Genomic DNA, 17,319 nt, shown 5'->3' with positions numbered 1-17,319 from the left:
CCGAGTCTAAACCCAAATTGTAAAAGAATAATGAGTTTATTTATAAGTAATGCAATGAAAAGAATTTTTAACACCAAATGGTCCATGTAATATTTAAATTATATTGGTGGAAGGAGTATCCATGTTGCCAAGAATTGGAAGTAACAGGTTTCAGTATGTTTTTGTTTCTAAGATCTGTATTTTTTTCTGTTTGTATCTTTTATATTATATTCAGCTTTATTTACGATGAGGAATGCTATGCTCCCTGAACCACCTAAGAAATTCATTCAGCACACAGACCCCAGCAATCACTAATTCAAGTTCAACATGTTGTTAGGCAGCTAGGACTGAGATTCCACAGTAACAGCCCCTGGGACTAGTCTGTGAGATCTGCATTGCTCAGCAGAGCTCTGTTAACAATTAACTGAATAGCACACAATACAGTATGTAGAAATGGCAAATGGCTCCACACTGGGCATCCTGAACCAGAGCATGTATTGAATTCCCCACCCATCTAGCCATCCTCCTAGTGAAAAAACTATGATCTTTTTGGTGTAACACTCAGCAAGTACAACTTACTGTATGTGGATAATAAAAAAAACTATTCAATTCAGTCTCCAATACAGAATTGCTCTTCCCCCTATGTTCTTTACCATGCAATCTAGGACTGTATATACAGTGTTGATGTTTGTGGATCTGGATAAAACATTAGCCATCTGTAGCTAATTCTCTTGAAACTTCATGGACATGTAAACATTGTTCTCTTGGTTCTCACTGCTCAAGCTCTGCTGAAGCTCCACAGGATGCTGCAGGAGAAGAAAAAAATCAAACAGTCAATTTTACATAATCTGTTAAACTTGTCATGTGTGACCAGTTCCACGTCATTTTAGTTATGTCCATTTATTTTTTTAAATATTAATGTTTGGTGTTGCCAGTTCATTTTCAAGACACAATTTGTTAATTTGATTTTGTTTTAAGCCATTAATTTGTAAACAGTGTGAAAAGACAGGCAGACAGACAGGCCAGCAGACAGACAGACAGACAGACAGACAGACAGATCATTCAGTACTTTGGGTGGGCTCCTCATTGGGCTCATGATAACATAGACATTTTCTGGACTGTCTCTTGCTGGTCCCTAAGAGATTAAAGATATGAAAGTATCACCTATTTCTGTTCATTGTAGAATTTTTCATTCTTACTACATTTCTAAACATTGCAAACAACTCGTGCAACCTTACTTTTAATCAAAAGAAACATGTATACTCTCAATATAGTTGTAATAATATTCAACCTAATAAGTTAATTATAAAAACATAATACACCTGCATTCAACAAAAGAAGTATATATTCCTTTTCAAAAGAAGTATATGTCGGCAACCTGCCTTAAATCAATCCAATAATGTTTAAGAGAGGGAATGAAGATGTATGGTGTTTTATAACCAAGTAGAAAAATGACGATGTCAAAAAACAACTAAATAACTCTTATCAGTGACCTTTCTGTTGTGCTGAAGTTCATCATTTCAAGTTAGATCAAGAAGAGCTTGCACCGGTAATAACAAAAAAAAAGCAATGCCAGAGTGTCCGTTGTCTAATTTATTGAGGTCTTCATTAATCGGTTAAAATATTGGGACAGTCAATGGGTCTCCACATTATTCAAAGTATAGACAAAGTCAACCCAAAACATGACACTGAACCACATCTCTCCAAATGTTGTGCAAATTAAATGCTCTATCCTCCTTTCAGTGTACTGTAGGACTAGGTTTCAAAACCAAATTGAAATGTATTATCAAATACAGCTTACTATACAAAAAAAATAAGTATTTATCTTTTTTCATATCTTTATTTGATATTATTTAAAATGTCTGAGTGCAAAATCATGTATTATGTACAATCATGTATATATATATATTTAAGTCAAAAGGTATGATCATTGTGTAATTGACAGCACATCTCGCTATTGAGCTCAAAAGATCTTACCTCATTTGCCATGCTGCTGCCATTTCCTACTCCTGCAGACTTGGCTTTCCTTCTTCCTGAAATATCGAAAGATGAAACTATAACTCATTGTAGAAAAATTATTTGTGTTTGTTTGAAGTAGTTTGTTAAGAGGTCCATCTATGCATTCATTTTCTATCTGCTTCATCCAATTTAGGATTGCCGGGGAGCCAGAACCTGTCCCAGCAAGCAACAGGTGCAAGGTGGAGTATACCCTGGATGGGGCACCAGCCTATTACACTGCACTCACTAACACAAACACATACACTCCACACACACCCACACAATTAACACCATGGATAATTTTCCCAGAAGCGAAAAAAAACTAACAACATGTCTTCAAACTGTGGGAGGAAACCACAGCACCCAGACAATACTTATGCAGACACATACAAAAGCCCCCCAGGGATAGCACCCCAGGACTTAAACACAGGGCCATAGTGCTGCAAGGTAAAAATACTAAGCGCTGTGCCAGTGAATGGTTAAAATGAATTTCATGTTTATTAAAGATAATAGTTACAGCTACATAACCTGAGAAATCAAATATGTTAATAGCAGTAAAAGAGGCAAAATACATAATACACACTTACAGTATTTATCACACTTAACGATAACAGTAAATAACACTTACAGTATAGATGTAAAAAGGACCAAAAGGATAAATAAAGGAGCTTTATGTGACATCAGGGGGCACTGATTCATTTGACATATTTATTTCATGCTCTCAACTTTTATCTCTCTTGGCCTGATGTGTATGACTTCATCTTCATGGTCTCATGGCCAGTACATAATTTTCACATGCGCATAACATGTTATCTTCGTACCATATACAATTATCACAATTACCTACTATATGACCTACTATCTCATGGCCACAGCATATCTATTAATTAATATTTAAGTGCAGATATTAGCTAAATGAATTTGCTTAAATTGAAATGATTAAAATTAACATTGGTATTCTATCATACACGTTTAAATTATTTGTGTCCATAATGGGTTTTTTTTAAAGATTGCCCATTCAGGTCTATGACTAGCCATCCCAACTTTATAATAACTTTGTAAATTTTAACATGGAGCACTGTTTCACATCTTCGGGATTAAAGTTACAAGCCCAGTTCCTACTACCTCCTAAAACACTGATTACATTAATTGGGTTTTTAGAAACTGTTCCTTGTGTTCCTTATGTGACTTTAGACCAGTGTGTGGCCCTACAATTTTGAATATACAAGGGGCAACCACAGAGATAAACCACTGGGCCACCTAACAGATTACACATCTTCTGAAAATGTCAAAGGAGGCAAAATCAGAGGTCATTTGTTTAATGTGATTGTATGTTTAATTAAGCTTGTCATCTTCCAAAACAAAAATTCTGATGTTCTTGCCTCTCCAAGTGACAACTTATCTAAATGACATGCAGTATTTCTATTCTTTGTACTATTTGTCTAGAAGGCTTTAAAGTTCAACAGTTTAAACCCAAACTATGTCACAGACTCACTGTGACTGAAATTCCCTAAAACATGGTGCAGAGCTGACAAAACACTGCTCACCAAGGTGTTCTTGACCTGCCATGGAAGAGTAACCACTGGGGATTGGTGGGTTTTTATGAGCTAATGTTTTCAGTGAGAGATGCATTGCTTCTCTACTCAGTGCTCGCTTTCCTAAAATTCAATGTAGAGGTCACAGTGTGTCAGATGTTGAGTGATTTGTTAGTACAAGATGGTGGACTCTGTCCACTCAAAAGTAAGGAATAAAACATGTTTTGCAGCTTAATCAGAACGTTTATGATTATTTTTTCATAATATTACAATGTGATCACATATTATTTTTGTCAACATGTTTTGCCAAACATCAATTAGAAGTGTAAGAGGGCAGCTGCCGTTGTGAGGGGAATCTCCATGGTTCTGGTGTCTAGACTCATATAACGGGTTATTTGGTTGATGAGGTTGTGACAGAGATTAGGGTGGATGTGTGCACGTGAGTTAACTTCACACATCTGCATGTGGAAGCAAAACTCTGCTGTACAGCAGATTTTCTTAACTGTAGTAACTTTATTACAGGAAGGTATATTCAATTTAAATTACAGGGTGACACAAACAACATTGGTGTCACTGTCAGGCCTGTGGGAAATGTGCCAATTAATAATGTATATAATTGTACAATTAGAAATTCATACAATTTATTGAAAGCCACATCTCACCTTAGAAAGAATGAATGCATTTAAGAAAGCCTGCTATATAATAATAACCCACTGTATGTGATCAGCTACTCAATAAGGCAGAAGTGAGAGAAAAAGACCTTCATATTGGGAAACATTGAACTTACCTTCTGCATTCGTCCGTGTTTTCAAAATTAAAATAAGGGCAGGAACAAGAACAGCAAGGGTCACTCCAACAGTCACTAAGAGAATCATAAAATCTACCCTGGGAGTAAAAGACATACAGTGTGGTCATTCAAATCAAGGAAGGTGCCATTAATGTGAGTCTTTTAGCTTCTGCCTTATAATGGGAGAATGTTGATTAAGGTTTGAATTTTGTCAGTTTAGCTTGTTGTAGCTCTTCTTATTTTAATTTGTCAATTTTACTTAAAAGCCACTGTAGTTTTATAACACTGCTTACATTTTTCCAGGTATTTCCTATTGTGCCCTTTGTCTTAGCTTTGTGTAATTTAGTCTTAAGACTATTTGATTGTACGATCTGCGAATGTTTACTGAGTCATATTGTAGTACTGCTCTCAGTAGAGTGTTATCATATAGTGCACACCTTGAAAAGACATGAAAATAAATAATTTATAAACGTATAGGTGCAGTTCATATGCTCTGATGTTTTTTAACTTAAACAGGTTTAAGGAACAAAAAGACCAGATGTTTAAAAGAACAGACTCTGGTGGTAATGTGCTGGTTATAATAATAGATTATTTTATATATTATCTTTAAAAGTAGCCATATGAAAAGTTTTAATAATACATAAAAAGCAAATTATGGAAAATTCTCCTCTGAAAAAGCATTTTCTAGACTAGGCTTAAAAGCACCCAGTGTGGACGAGTTCCTGATTTTCTTGGTGTTCCAGGGTTTAGGGGCACATCAGCTGAAGGCCCTGTCACCCACAGAGTGTAGGTGAGCAGTGGAAACACACAGTGAACAAGACTCAGCTCAGCAAAGGTCAGGTGAAGGTGAAACACAGCTTGTCAGCTAAATACCTAAGAGCTAAGCCATGTGTACATAAGGGGAGAGATTTTATATCCAACTCAAACCAACTCTAGTAATAAGTAATATTAAATATATTACTTACTACTGTCAGTAATCAGGTGTAAAGACTACAAGACAGGAGTGATGTGTGAGACCTGGTCAAGATTCTAGCTGCTGAATTCTGATCATATGTAGCTTACAGGTAACTGCCAAAATCAAGAAAACATTTTTTTAATTTCCTATTAAATGGGGTTACAAAGGGTGTGGATACACAGATGTGGTTTCTGAGTTAATTAAGCAATTAACATCCCATCATGCTTAGGGTCGTGTACCGTATAAAAATGCTGGGAAGTCCCATTTACCCATTATTTTGGGCACCATGGCTAGTAGAAGGTACAGTATCTCAGTGACTTTGAGAGAGGAGTGATTGTTTGGGCATGTTTGGCAGGAGTTTCAGTGATGAAGAGTGCTTGTCTTGCTGATGTTTCATGAGGAACAGTGGCTAAGGTGATGTTGGCATGGAAGTCTGAAGGAAAGACATCATCAGCTATGTATAACTGTGGACAAAAGAACATACTCTTTGACTGTGATGTCCATTGGTTCAAGATGCAAGGCAAAACAGATGAGTTACTCTGAATTTCAGACTGCAAATGTCAATCTAAGGCATGAGCAGGCAGTTTCATCAAGTAAAGTTTGTCAAGAACTTCACAGAGAGCAATGCTATGATTGGGTTGCAGTGAATAAACCCCTTATTACTCTAAAACATACAAAGGAAATACCACAAAAAGCAGAAGAACATAAACACAGAGGAACTTGATGGAAGAAAGAAGAAAAAGAAGAAGAAAGAAGAAAAAAGCAACGGAATACAGGAATAAGGAAAAACAGATGAGTAAGGGTCCAGAGCTTATTTGACTGACCACTGAAGTGAATGAGAGCACTGAATAGATAGAGCTGAGGAAGGGGGGCCTTTTTGTAATTTTGTAAAGTTTGTAATTGACTAAGACTTAATACAGCCGTCTGTGTGGTCTGCGCCTCAGCTGCACAACTGGCCCAGCAACCAGTGCTTTTAACGCCCTCTGCTGGTGAGGAGGTGGAAGCATAACACCACGTTTTCCACCACCATCAACAAAACACCAAACAATGGAATTTCTCATGAAAGAATGCTGTTGCATCCTAGCAATAGATTCAGACACCTGTAGAATCTATACCAAGGCACATTAAAGCTGTTCTGGTGGCTTGTGGTGGCCTAACACCCTATTAACCCTATTAGGGTTAACCCTATTAACATCCAGGTGGATGCTGCACATTGGTGGTGGTGGAGGGGAGTCCCCATTACCTGTAAAGCGCTTTGAGTGGAGTGTCCAGAAAAGCACTATATAAGTGTAAGCAATTATTATTATTATTAAGAATTCACTACAATATCTCTTTTGATTTTAATTTTATTTTATAGTAGAACACCTCAAAATTATGTACTATAAAATTGTTTTTATTTGTCTGAGTGCACTAGTTATACTGCTGCCAACTGTAGCAGTGAATTACCACTTTGGTGTTTGAAATTTAGAAATTTAGATATACTTTACTTCTTTTCTTCATAACAATCAATTTTATCATTTTCAAGAATCAAAATGAAGAATCTGTTACCTGGTACTGGGATTCAGTTCAACACTGGGAATGTCAGGCAAGCCCATAACTGCAGAGAAAATAATATGAGCTATTCGGATATGTCAACACTCTTAAACACTATCAAAGGCAAATAGCACTGACAACTTCATAAAAAAGGCTACAAAAATAAAAAATCAAAAGAACATGCAGCCTGTTTGGTGTTGAAGGATTTCACTCAGGCATTTCTTGAAAAAAGTCAGGGTATCAGCTTGAACAACATTACTGGTTATCTTGTTCCATACAACTAATGCATCTTTAAAGGTGTGAGAGTAACACTGTGTAGCTCTCCCAGTCGAGTTTACTGTAAGTTACTTTTACATTTTCTTCTGAAAATTGACTCTCTCTCTCTCATCCTAGCGTTAATCCCGCATCAGCAGGGTCCGCTTGTCGACACGCCCGTCTCCATTTGGTGGTTTGAACCAAATCTTTGAGCTGACGTTGCCATTAAATACGAGCGAGAATACTCCAACCGGCGCGTCGCTCCGCCTGCCGTCGGAGGCTTCTGAAAATGGACTGAATATATTAAATCAAGGGTTTTAAAGTCTCATAATTCATAGCATAACATTCAAGCAAACCAAAATACTATTTACCATCCTAATTATAAGAAAGGAACAAGTATGTATAACTCTGTTACCTGCCGTAGAATTGTTATCATTGTTAAAACAGGAATACAGGAACATCTTACACAGGTACAATTCTGGATCCATGCTTGAGGTTAAAATGCTCGTGGCATTTTTATTCTTTTGCATCAGAATCTCACAAGCATTTGGAGTTTTTCCTATACAACAGTGTTCAATGGTCTCCAACACGTAAGATGTGTAGTAGCAGGGTACAGTGACAGAGCCTCCTTTCTGTACTGGTTTGTACTGGCTCAGCATATGGCTGGAGAAACCTGCAGTTACAGAAGCACATTATTATAGAATACAGCCCCCTCATGAGCCTCGTGATTTTAAGCTCCTACAATTCAACAACACCTGTACAGTATGACTTTAAATTTTGTAAATGAAATAATAATAATAATAACAACATTACTTTATTAACCCTTTACAATTTCTTGCATTAGGAATTATCTTTTTGCATACCCCAGCTTGCTCTCCATGAGACACACAGATGGGGAGAGAGCCTGGGGTCAGGGCACAGGGTCTGCCATTGTATGGCACCCCTAGAGCAGTTGGGGTTAAGGGCCTTGCTCAGGAGCCCAACAGAGTAGGATTCCTCTGCTGGCTGCAGGATTTGAACCAGCAACCTTCTAGCCACAAGTGCAGATCCTTAGCCACAGAGCCACCACTCACTGCTTTCAGCTTCTGTCAAGCAAAAAGGGTGCCTACTCATTTCACAACAAAGCAGAAGATTCCTGTGACTGTACTGTAAATTGGAAATTGTCTTCCCAGTAGATCCACACTATATACTGTACATCACATTTTGGATTGGAACTTTATATTTATTTTCCAAGATATCCATTAAAGTCAGAACAAGATCTAAAAATAAAATGTATTATGTTTAAAGTAAGAACATCAAAGTAAAAGTGACAGCTTTGAATGTGTTTGTCCCAATTTATTCACCTTATGTCGTCCAAATGTAACTACTCTTCCTGACATGTTTTTTCAGTGAGTTCTTCATTCTCATCTGAGCCATCCTGTCTTATTTTTGTTAGTCTCTTCCAATTCTTTATCATATTTAGATTCCTCTGAAATCTCTCGTAATACTAGGAAGGCATTTTATTCAGTCACGTCTTCTCTTAATTCATTCTTTTTCACAAAAAGAACCCCTGAGCTACTGAAAGAAAGGACCGAACACTACTGTTTAAAAGCATTGATGTGCTAAAATGGTTTATTTATCACCCGTGATCCTTGACAGGACAAACGGTATTTAAATATGTATTTAGGAATACATTTATTCGTTCACTTCTTTTAAAAAAAGCATACAGTTTTACCTGAAAAATAATGTATTTAAATTGTACATCAAGATTCATATTGTTCATGGGTTTTAACCTTACTTTTGTTATATGCAGGGGGTCAAAGAATGTTGGGATTTGGCTTGAAAGTGCCCGTGTAAAAAATAATTATAAAAGTGTCCAGATAACAATGCAGGTAGATTTATAAGAATGGTAATGAAGAACTGTTTCTTCTGTTTCTTCTTCTATTTATTTGTTTAGTCTCTTTAGCAACTTGCAACATGCAACTAGGAATCGAGTCAAAGAAAACGTCTACAAGTTCACCTGCTGAAAACTTTAAGAGACTTGAAAAGTAAATCTCTTAAAGAAAAGTGTTATTGAAATTGAAATGAAATATTTATACTTGTAAAAACATAATTCAAATATTTAGTTAAATGTATGCAGTATAATTGAGAAGATGGGGTAAAAGTGAACTACAGGAAAATGCAATATATGAAAACAAATGTGCTGTAACAGCATGAAATAATCTGATGCTGATTTATGTTAGCTGCTGCCAAATATTAGTAATGTGCGATAACATTTTAGCTGATTGATTACTAAGGATTTTTAAAAACATTAGTACAACATACATTGAAGAAAAGATGTTTATTTAGTTTATGGGTATCACTAAATTTCCCTTTACTCTTAGGAGTAAATAATGTCCCCTGGGTAGAAAAACTATGTAACAGGATGAGAGTCTGACAGGTAAAAGGAACAATTTACATTTCTGAAAAGTAGATAAAGCTTCATATGTCTATAAAATAACACACCAAGAAATGAGAAACATCTTACTTTGGAAGAAAGCCAACAGGAGAAGACAAATCATTTTCAGGGTGAAGAGAGTCTATCCGCAGTGAATAATTCTGAATGAAACACCACAAACATAAGAATAAGATGTCCTCAGGGATTTCTCACTTTGTTTATTTGACATTTTACTACAGAAAACCACAGCTACTGCTGCAGTTTCCTTTTCTGTTTCGAAATTTTAAATGACTCAGTGGAATTTACTTGATGTTAATGTTTTCTTTACATTTTAGCCTGGCAAATAATTGTAAATGACAATGGCAGAAACCTTTTTTCTTTCAAATTTTCTTTTTTATTATTTTTTTGGTAGCAGGTGGGGCCCAATAGACAATAATAACCCCTCTGTTGATTTATGTTCCCAGAACATAATTTCATTGTTGTCAATGTGACAGTTTTAAAATAAACTATGAGATTAAAAATCTAATCAAATCCATTGTGTGTCCTTAGTAAATCCATAAACTTAAATGGGGAATCAGTGATCTAGGGAGTTTCTATGCAGAAACAGTTAAATAAATAGGCTGAATTTATTTTACAAACCGTCATAGTACTAAACCAGAGGTCTTTTGGCACTATTAATTCTTCACAGTTCCTCATAGTTATAGAAATGGCTGCAGTTCTATTTGAATGTTTTTGTGTGTTTTTAGTTAAATTAATTTAGTAATGTTTTTGTATATAAATACAGTACAATATACATTGCTATATACGGATTACCAAAATATTAGAAAATAGTTAGTTCCACAGTAATCCATCCATAGAACTGTGAATGGCCTAGTACATGAATTAAAACATAATCAAGGTTTGTTTTCTTCACAGGGAAGATTGTGCATATGCCTCTGGTGAACTGCTACAGACAACAGATGACCTGCCTAATATGTTACCCAAGACACCATCAAAGAAATTTATGAATTAATTTATTACTGTACAATTATACATGTATTTTCTGTACAAAATATACAATTTGTATGTACAAAAACATTAGGGTTCATAGGCAGTGGGTGACTGTTAAAAACTGAAAGCGCAGTTCAGGCTGTAAGACACTACTGAACCACTTTCCCAATGCTCTGCAGAGCTGTGCCATCTGTCGTATTTCCTGTATCCCCAGGATATTAGTTAGTATGCAGTGCTGTCAGTGCCATAATATCTTTAATCACTGCTGGAAACTCTGACAGGTCGCCTTGCACTAAGTCCAGCAGCAATGAGCCTCACTCTTCTGTCACTGATGGGCATTGTGTCTGCCAGCAGTTTCAGCAGCAGTACAGGTGGCGGATCTGAAACGATCTCTCAGATGGACCAGTCTGATGTGTCGATCCTGCTCTGGTGTGGTCACTCGAGGGTGACGGGATCTTGGACGGTCATCTGTCCTGCCGGTCTACTGATACCTTCTCTGCAGTCGGGACACAGTGGAGCTGGTGAATTTATAAGGCATTGTTCCACATGGACCTCATTGGGGAAAAGTGAACCTAACGAGCTTTGATGTGATTTGCAACTTGGACTTGTGAGACAAATACAGATTAAAACAAAGACCAATGTTTTAGACAGACCAATTACCAAAATCTGTCTCCTTCAGGAAGCAGAATAAGAAGACAGCCATGTGAAAGGAACCAACTCTTAGAGACTGACTAAATCAAACTGTCAGAACTTCCTAAAGTTCCTAAGGACATAAATCAGTCCTTGAAATTTAGTTATCATGGCTCCTTTTATTTAAGTTGTAGGTAATTGTTCCATTGTAGGTTAAGAACAATTAGGGGCCGGTAATGTAGGAGCCATGTGATTTTTTATTTTGGTTGTATTCCTTTAAAAACAATCCTGTAAATATGTTGATGTTCTACTATTTGAAAACCACGTCGTTTTGTTTGCGTAAATTGTGCGTATGCCTTTAAGACGGCCAATCGCCAATGTTCTTTAAGGTAAATTCTAGAAGTTTTAGTTTTCAAAAAATCTTAGAGGAAATTGGAGCGCAATGGTTGTGATGTGCTTGCGAAGGTGTGGGTTTAGTTTAGTTTACTTAAGTTTTGAGGAATAGTTTTTGGTATTGTGAAAAACTTCTCCTATTTTTGTTTGATGACGAAACCAAAGTGAATCTAAATAAAACACGTTTACTTTTTAATCCTGTCGAAATTTATTGTGGAGTCTGCACGGGCATAGTCAGCCATAAACTCGCCTTTCTTAAGGTGGAATTCGGATACTACAGAGGGCTTAAAACAAACTGACAACTTTTTGTGAAGGTACATAAGCTACAGTATAACTACAGGTATAGTATTCTCATTCCAGAAAACGTTTCATTCTTCCATCAGTATATATCTTGCATTATTATCACTATTATTTAACACTTTAATCCTCTTTATCTTTAATTGTATCTGGATGAGTTTTGTTTATTCTGCATATTAATTCTTAATTTAACCCTAAATTTAAAATTAAACCCGTTAGGATACATTATCCTTCATAATCTCAGTTTTTCTCATGTACTATAAGTATGATAGAGTCAGAATGAATAAAAACTTTATTTTAATTACTATTGACTAGACAAAATAATCAATACTGTACATTCGTCCTATCCATTTTCTAACCATTTCATCCAATGCAGGGTCACGGGGGATTCAGTGCCTATTCTGGCAAGCAATGTACTCAAGGCAGACTTCACCCTGAGGGAATGCCACTGTGGCAGGGTACACAGACATGTACACACTCACACAAGGACCAATTTTCCCAGAAGCCAATTAACCTACCACTTTATCTGTAGGAGGCATCTGGAGCACCAGAGAAACCCATTCCCAGGCGGCCATGCCAGACGGGGCGAAAAGCACACAAAGTCCCCCGGCGGACCAAGCGGCCCTCAGAGACTGGCTGTGGACCATAGGGCCAGCCGTTCATAGTGGGTGACCAGGAGACCCCCTGTATGTCTGGGGGTGACCATAAGGCAGCAATACTAACCACTGCATCACCATACATTAAATTACATGGAAATTAATTTAATAAATAAAACAAGTAGTCACATAAGAAGGGAATACTGCTATTTTCTCTAGTAGCAGAGAAGGTGCCACAGAGTCTCCTTTACATTGTCCTTTTAAACAAATGATTGCAATGCATAAAACCCACAATAAAAGAAAACCAGACCAAACAAATTAGCAGTCCAGTGAACAAGGCTAAATGCATAAGACATGCTCAATGATTTAACTGAAAAACAGATATATGTAGCAGTGCTATACTGTATGCATTATACTATAAACCAAAAAATACAAATGTAGCAAATACAAAAACAGGAGGATTAGCAAACTTTGTAGAAACTGAAAATGAAAGTTATAAAGTTATGAAAAATACGTGTTTATGTTAACACATACATCTTACAATTACATCTTCTAGACAATGTGGTAAAGCAATAAAAAAGTTAACAGAATATTAGGATACATGGTTAAAAGCACAGAATGTCTTGTATTATTGTATTAAAATTGTGTGAATATTGTGTACAATTTTAGTAATCTTGTTATAAACAAACATTGTTAATCTCAAATCAGTCCAGAGGTGTAACAAGATACATATTAATGCTTATGGAAATAGATAGATAATACTTTATTAATCCCGTAGGGAAATGTCCTACATTGACTATATAATAATGTAAATAATAGGAATACATGAAAATAAAAATCATCTAGGAAAATAAGAGAATAAATAAAGATATTATAAAATTATAATTGGAAAGATATGATATCTTGAAGCAGAATTATATACTGTGGATAAAATGTCTTATGAAATCAAATCTGGAGCACAAATTAGGCTATATGACTATATCAGCTGCTGACTTTCCTTTCTCACACCCGAAGAAGGCTCCACAGCTGAAATGTTGTGTTTGTTTTCTTCTCTTTTCAGCATGCAATAAATCTTTACTTGTTCCTTTGAAGACTACTGTATATGACAACATGAGCCAAATAACCTCCTTGCATTTTTAAGTATTACTATTTTCTCATGTTCTAAGCTTTAGGACTCCTCAGGCAATGGGAAGCAATGCCCTGCTTAAAAGCTTTCTTCATTGAAGAAGATGGAAGAATTGTTTTTTCATATAGAGTATATTCAAGTTCCCGAACCCATAATTATTTTCACTTTTCAATCATTTTCACACCTTTTTGAAAGTGCAAATCAGAGCACAAGCACTTAAAAGGAGAAGTTAACAGTACTGAAGATGTTGAAATACTGTATGAAGAGTGATGATTTTGCAATAGGAAGTTAATCAGTACGCAATATCTGTTCATAGTTATAAGTTCCAAATCCTGGCAATACGTTATTTCAGATGTCATTGATTGGTTAACTGCCACTTGCAGTACATGCTATAGCCATCTCAGAAACCAACAAGCGCAAGGTGGGGCACACCCTGGGCAGGATGCCAGTCCATCACAGCTCACTAAAGGAGAGAAAACTGTTTTGCCTGTGATGAACACTATAAAAGCTCACTTTTCTTTTGAGTAATGACATTTCTCAGCTATAAGACATGCACAAAAGACTGCACACATGAATCCACTGCTCAGGACAGAGGCCTCCACACAGCCACGAGCTGCACAACAACATCCATCACTGAAGAAACAACAGCCACAAGTAAACCTCAGTTTTCTGTAACTCCACCATGGTTCCACAACATGCCTGAGGTGGAGGAGCTGCAGCAGACAGAAGACATACTGTAGCACACAGCGGCAGCAGCAGCAGCAAAAGCTACCTTCCTAGAGCCAGCAGTGCTGACAATGTTTGCTTTCGTAGTCTGAGACCCTGTGTGCCTGAGCTGACAGATCAGATCAGCAAACTGGACTTGGAGGAACTGGACTGCAAGTGGCCTACTGTATGTCATTACTAGACCACAAACCCTTGTGACATTATTGCTACACCAGAGGACAGGGTGACTTGTCAGACAGCTCTGAAATCTGCGATGGCAATTTAATCACTGCAACAGAGGAGACAGAGGAGTTTCCCTCCTGCAAGATGCTGCTAATCATAATACATTATTTGTTCTATTTCCAAATGATTATTGTGCAACCTGTTCCCCAATGTGTTAAATAGAAATTCAGTGGACAACAATATTAATCCAATATTTATTTTTACCCAGTATTTATCCAAATATTATCAGCATTGTTTAGGTAAAAATGTATATTTTTAGAGAGCACAAACATACTGTAGGTTGATGTAGGTTGATGCTCAATAATAATTATGAATATGTCCGTGTAACAGGCAGAGCTCTGCCAGGATTGGATCATGACACTTGTGATCAGAACGAACAAAGTGTTTTTCCTTCAACCAAGGAGAACCTGCTACCCTGCCAAGAGACTGGGTGTGCTGATGCCAGAGATGTCCGCAGGGTCCAGTGTTCAAGTGGGTGATGTCACTGTGATGGTGTCTGCACTAAAGAGTTAGTACGGGCTTCACTTTTGATTTTCAGAGAGGCCAGTATTCACAGAAAAGGTTATTGTTTGACAAAACATGTATATTTATGTAAGTATTTCAGGTGGGTAGCTGCGTCAGCATCCGTAGGCTACAAAGGCACAAGTAATAGGTTTATTCCATGCTGAAAAAAAGAAGAAAGAAAACACAAAGTTTCGGCCCTGGAGAAGGCTGAAGAAGGCTCCACGGCCAAAACGTTGTTTTTCTTTCTTCTTTTTTTCAGCATGGAATAAACCTACTACGTGTTCCTATTTGTGTAAATAGATCACGTGGGGAGGCTGCAAAGGAACACATAATAGGTTTACTCCATGCTGAAAAGAGAAAAAAACATAACATTTCGGCCGTGGAGCCTTCTTCAGGTGTGAGGAAGAACCTGAAGAAGGCTCCACGGCCAAAATGTTGTGTTTTCTTTCTTCTCTTTTCAGCATGGAATAAACCAATTACTTGTATTTACTGTATGTAAATAGTTCAAGTAGGTAGCTGTGTCAGCATGCGTAGGCTGCAAAGGACAGGTAACGGGTTTATTCCATGCAGAAAGGAAACACAACATTTTGGCTGTGGAGCCTTCTTCAAGTGGCTTCTTCTTCCTCTTCACACCTGAAGAAGGCTCCACAGCCGAAAAATTGTGTTTCCTTTCTTTTTTTTTTCAGAATGCAATAAACCCGTTACCTATTCCTTTATGTAAATATACATTTTCAGAGTAACTATGACCCTATTTGAAAAGGTCACAAAAATAACACAGATTTAGGTTAATCTTCATATGGTAAGAGTACATACTGTACTGTACATACTATGTGGCACAGAGAAAAGCTGAAAATTGATGAGCAAACTAGTTCACATTGTAAGTTTCTTAGTTTAAATAATTGAAGGGCAATAAAAGTGTTTAAATTAACATTATCCTTTCAATATCTTTTTGTTTATATCTCTGTTAATCCAATGTCTGTAGCACTGATTCCAATCTTTGAATGCAGTTTATAGGGTATTATAACAGTTTAGCATATGACCTTTAAGAGAAGATATGGACTATTTTTTGGAGGGGGGGAGAGGGGGCTAGCAGATTTTTTTGCAAAACACATGAGTGATCCAATTTGTGTTCCATAATGAGCATGACTGCACTCATCGACCAGAAGAAAATGTACTATATGGCTGTCATATCACAAGACCAGTTTTATTCAGCTGTGAACTAAAATTCACAGGCTATTCCTCATTAGTTCCACATTAATGTGAACATATGTCTCAACATATAAAAATGTATACATATTAACCAGACGTGAAATTTGAGGGGCCTATATTGGCCATGGTTTTTAATGTAGCAACTTCCATTACGCAACTTTGAGGAAAAAACACCATTACAGTTTACATATACAATACCATTTTTTTTTTCAACCAAGCACCTCCAGGAAAAAAAATACAGATCTAATATGGCTGAAAAAAACTTTCGAAAGATCAAGTTTTTACTATTAATCCGGCAATATAAGGAGATGAAAAGTTACAAATATTCAAAGGATTGTATAGGCCAAAAGGTGAATGAATAATAATGAGGCTGAAAGATTGCATGATTTGATGGCCGTATTGGATATTTAAGAATCTTTAATAGTGAATACTGAACCATATGTCTGCAGTGTAACGTTGAAGGGTAAATAGGGTGAGTTTTCTAAACTAAACTGGAATTACTGTTGCCTGTACCAGAGAACCTCAGATTAAAAGAACAATACAGTAAACACCCGAAACAATACGACTTAACTACCTTTGGGAGTTCCGTGAAAAGGCTGTTTCTGGAGTCTGCGCAATACGTCGATTTGGCGTTGAGCAGAGCTGAGACTGAAGGTCTAAAGTTAAAGACCGACGCTCGTGAAACGGCAAAAGTTTCCTGCCGCAGGTAAGAATGATTCACGTAACAGATCATGGACAAGTAATGTTTCTCCAAAGGGGATCTCGTTGTTATCCTAGAGATATTTTTTTCCACATCTTTAAAAACTCGCATTTCTCGTAAAATTTGCGTTGTAAGCTGTGTTTCTACTTCAAGCGAAGGCACTTGCTACATAATTAAAAGCAGACACATTCTAAGTAGCGCTAATGTAAGTGTAAGACACGTACAGTTTTCATTTGTTTGTGTATTCTGATATTTCATGAACTTCTTCTTAAATTGTTTTTAATGTTAAGTGTTTAATTTCTGACATGATTTTGGCATTAGCCTAATTTGTTTTTCGAAATTAAGCTACATATTTTTCTTATTGGTATCATAAATTAGGAAATGTGCTTGCTAAACCAAAGTTTGTGCGTTTCATGCGGTAAACTGCTTAAATATCGACATGTTTTGTTTGTCTGACCATTAACTTTC

At 36.7% G+C, this 17,319-nt stretch overlaps 1 protein-coding gene across 1 annotated transcript; it reads right to left on the bottom strand.

Moving 5' to 3' along the window:
* Positions 1–600: 600 nt before the first annotated feature.
* LOC148832821 (uncharacterized) lies at positions 601–9,582 on the bottom strand. The gene is made up of 7 exons (XM_088918189.1): positions 9,549–9,582; positions 7,458–7,715; positions 6,803–6,851; positions 4,300–4,397; positions 1,957–2,012; positions 1,049–1,114; positions 601–785 (listed from the first exon to the last, which is right to left on the bottom strand). Exons 1-7 carry the CDS (start codon positions 9,580–9,582, stop codon positions 702–704), a joined length of 645 nt encoding a protein of 214 aa, XP_088774315.1. The 3' UTR covers positions 601–701.
* Between the last annotated feature and the right edge of the window lie 7,737 nt (positions 9,583–17,319).

Source organism: Atractosteus spatula, chromosome 6, assembly GCF_055471065.1.
Source record: "Atractosteus spatula isolate fAtrSpa1 chromosome 6, fAtrSpa1.hap1, whole genome shotgun sequence".
Lineage (NCBI taxonomy): Eukaryota > Metazoa > Chordata > Actinopteri > Semionotiformes > Lepisosteidae > Atractosteus > Atractosteus spatula.
The sequence above is the reverse complement of the archived record's forward strand: the minus strand, read 5'-3'. Positions and strand labels throughout refer to the sequence as shown.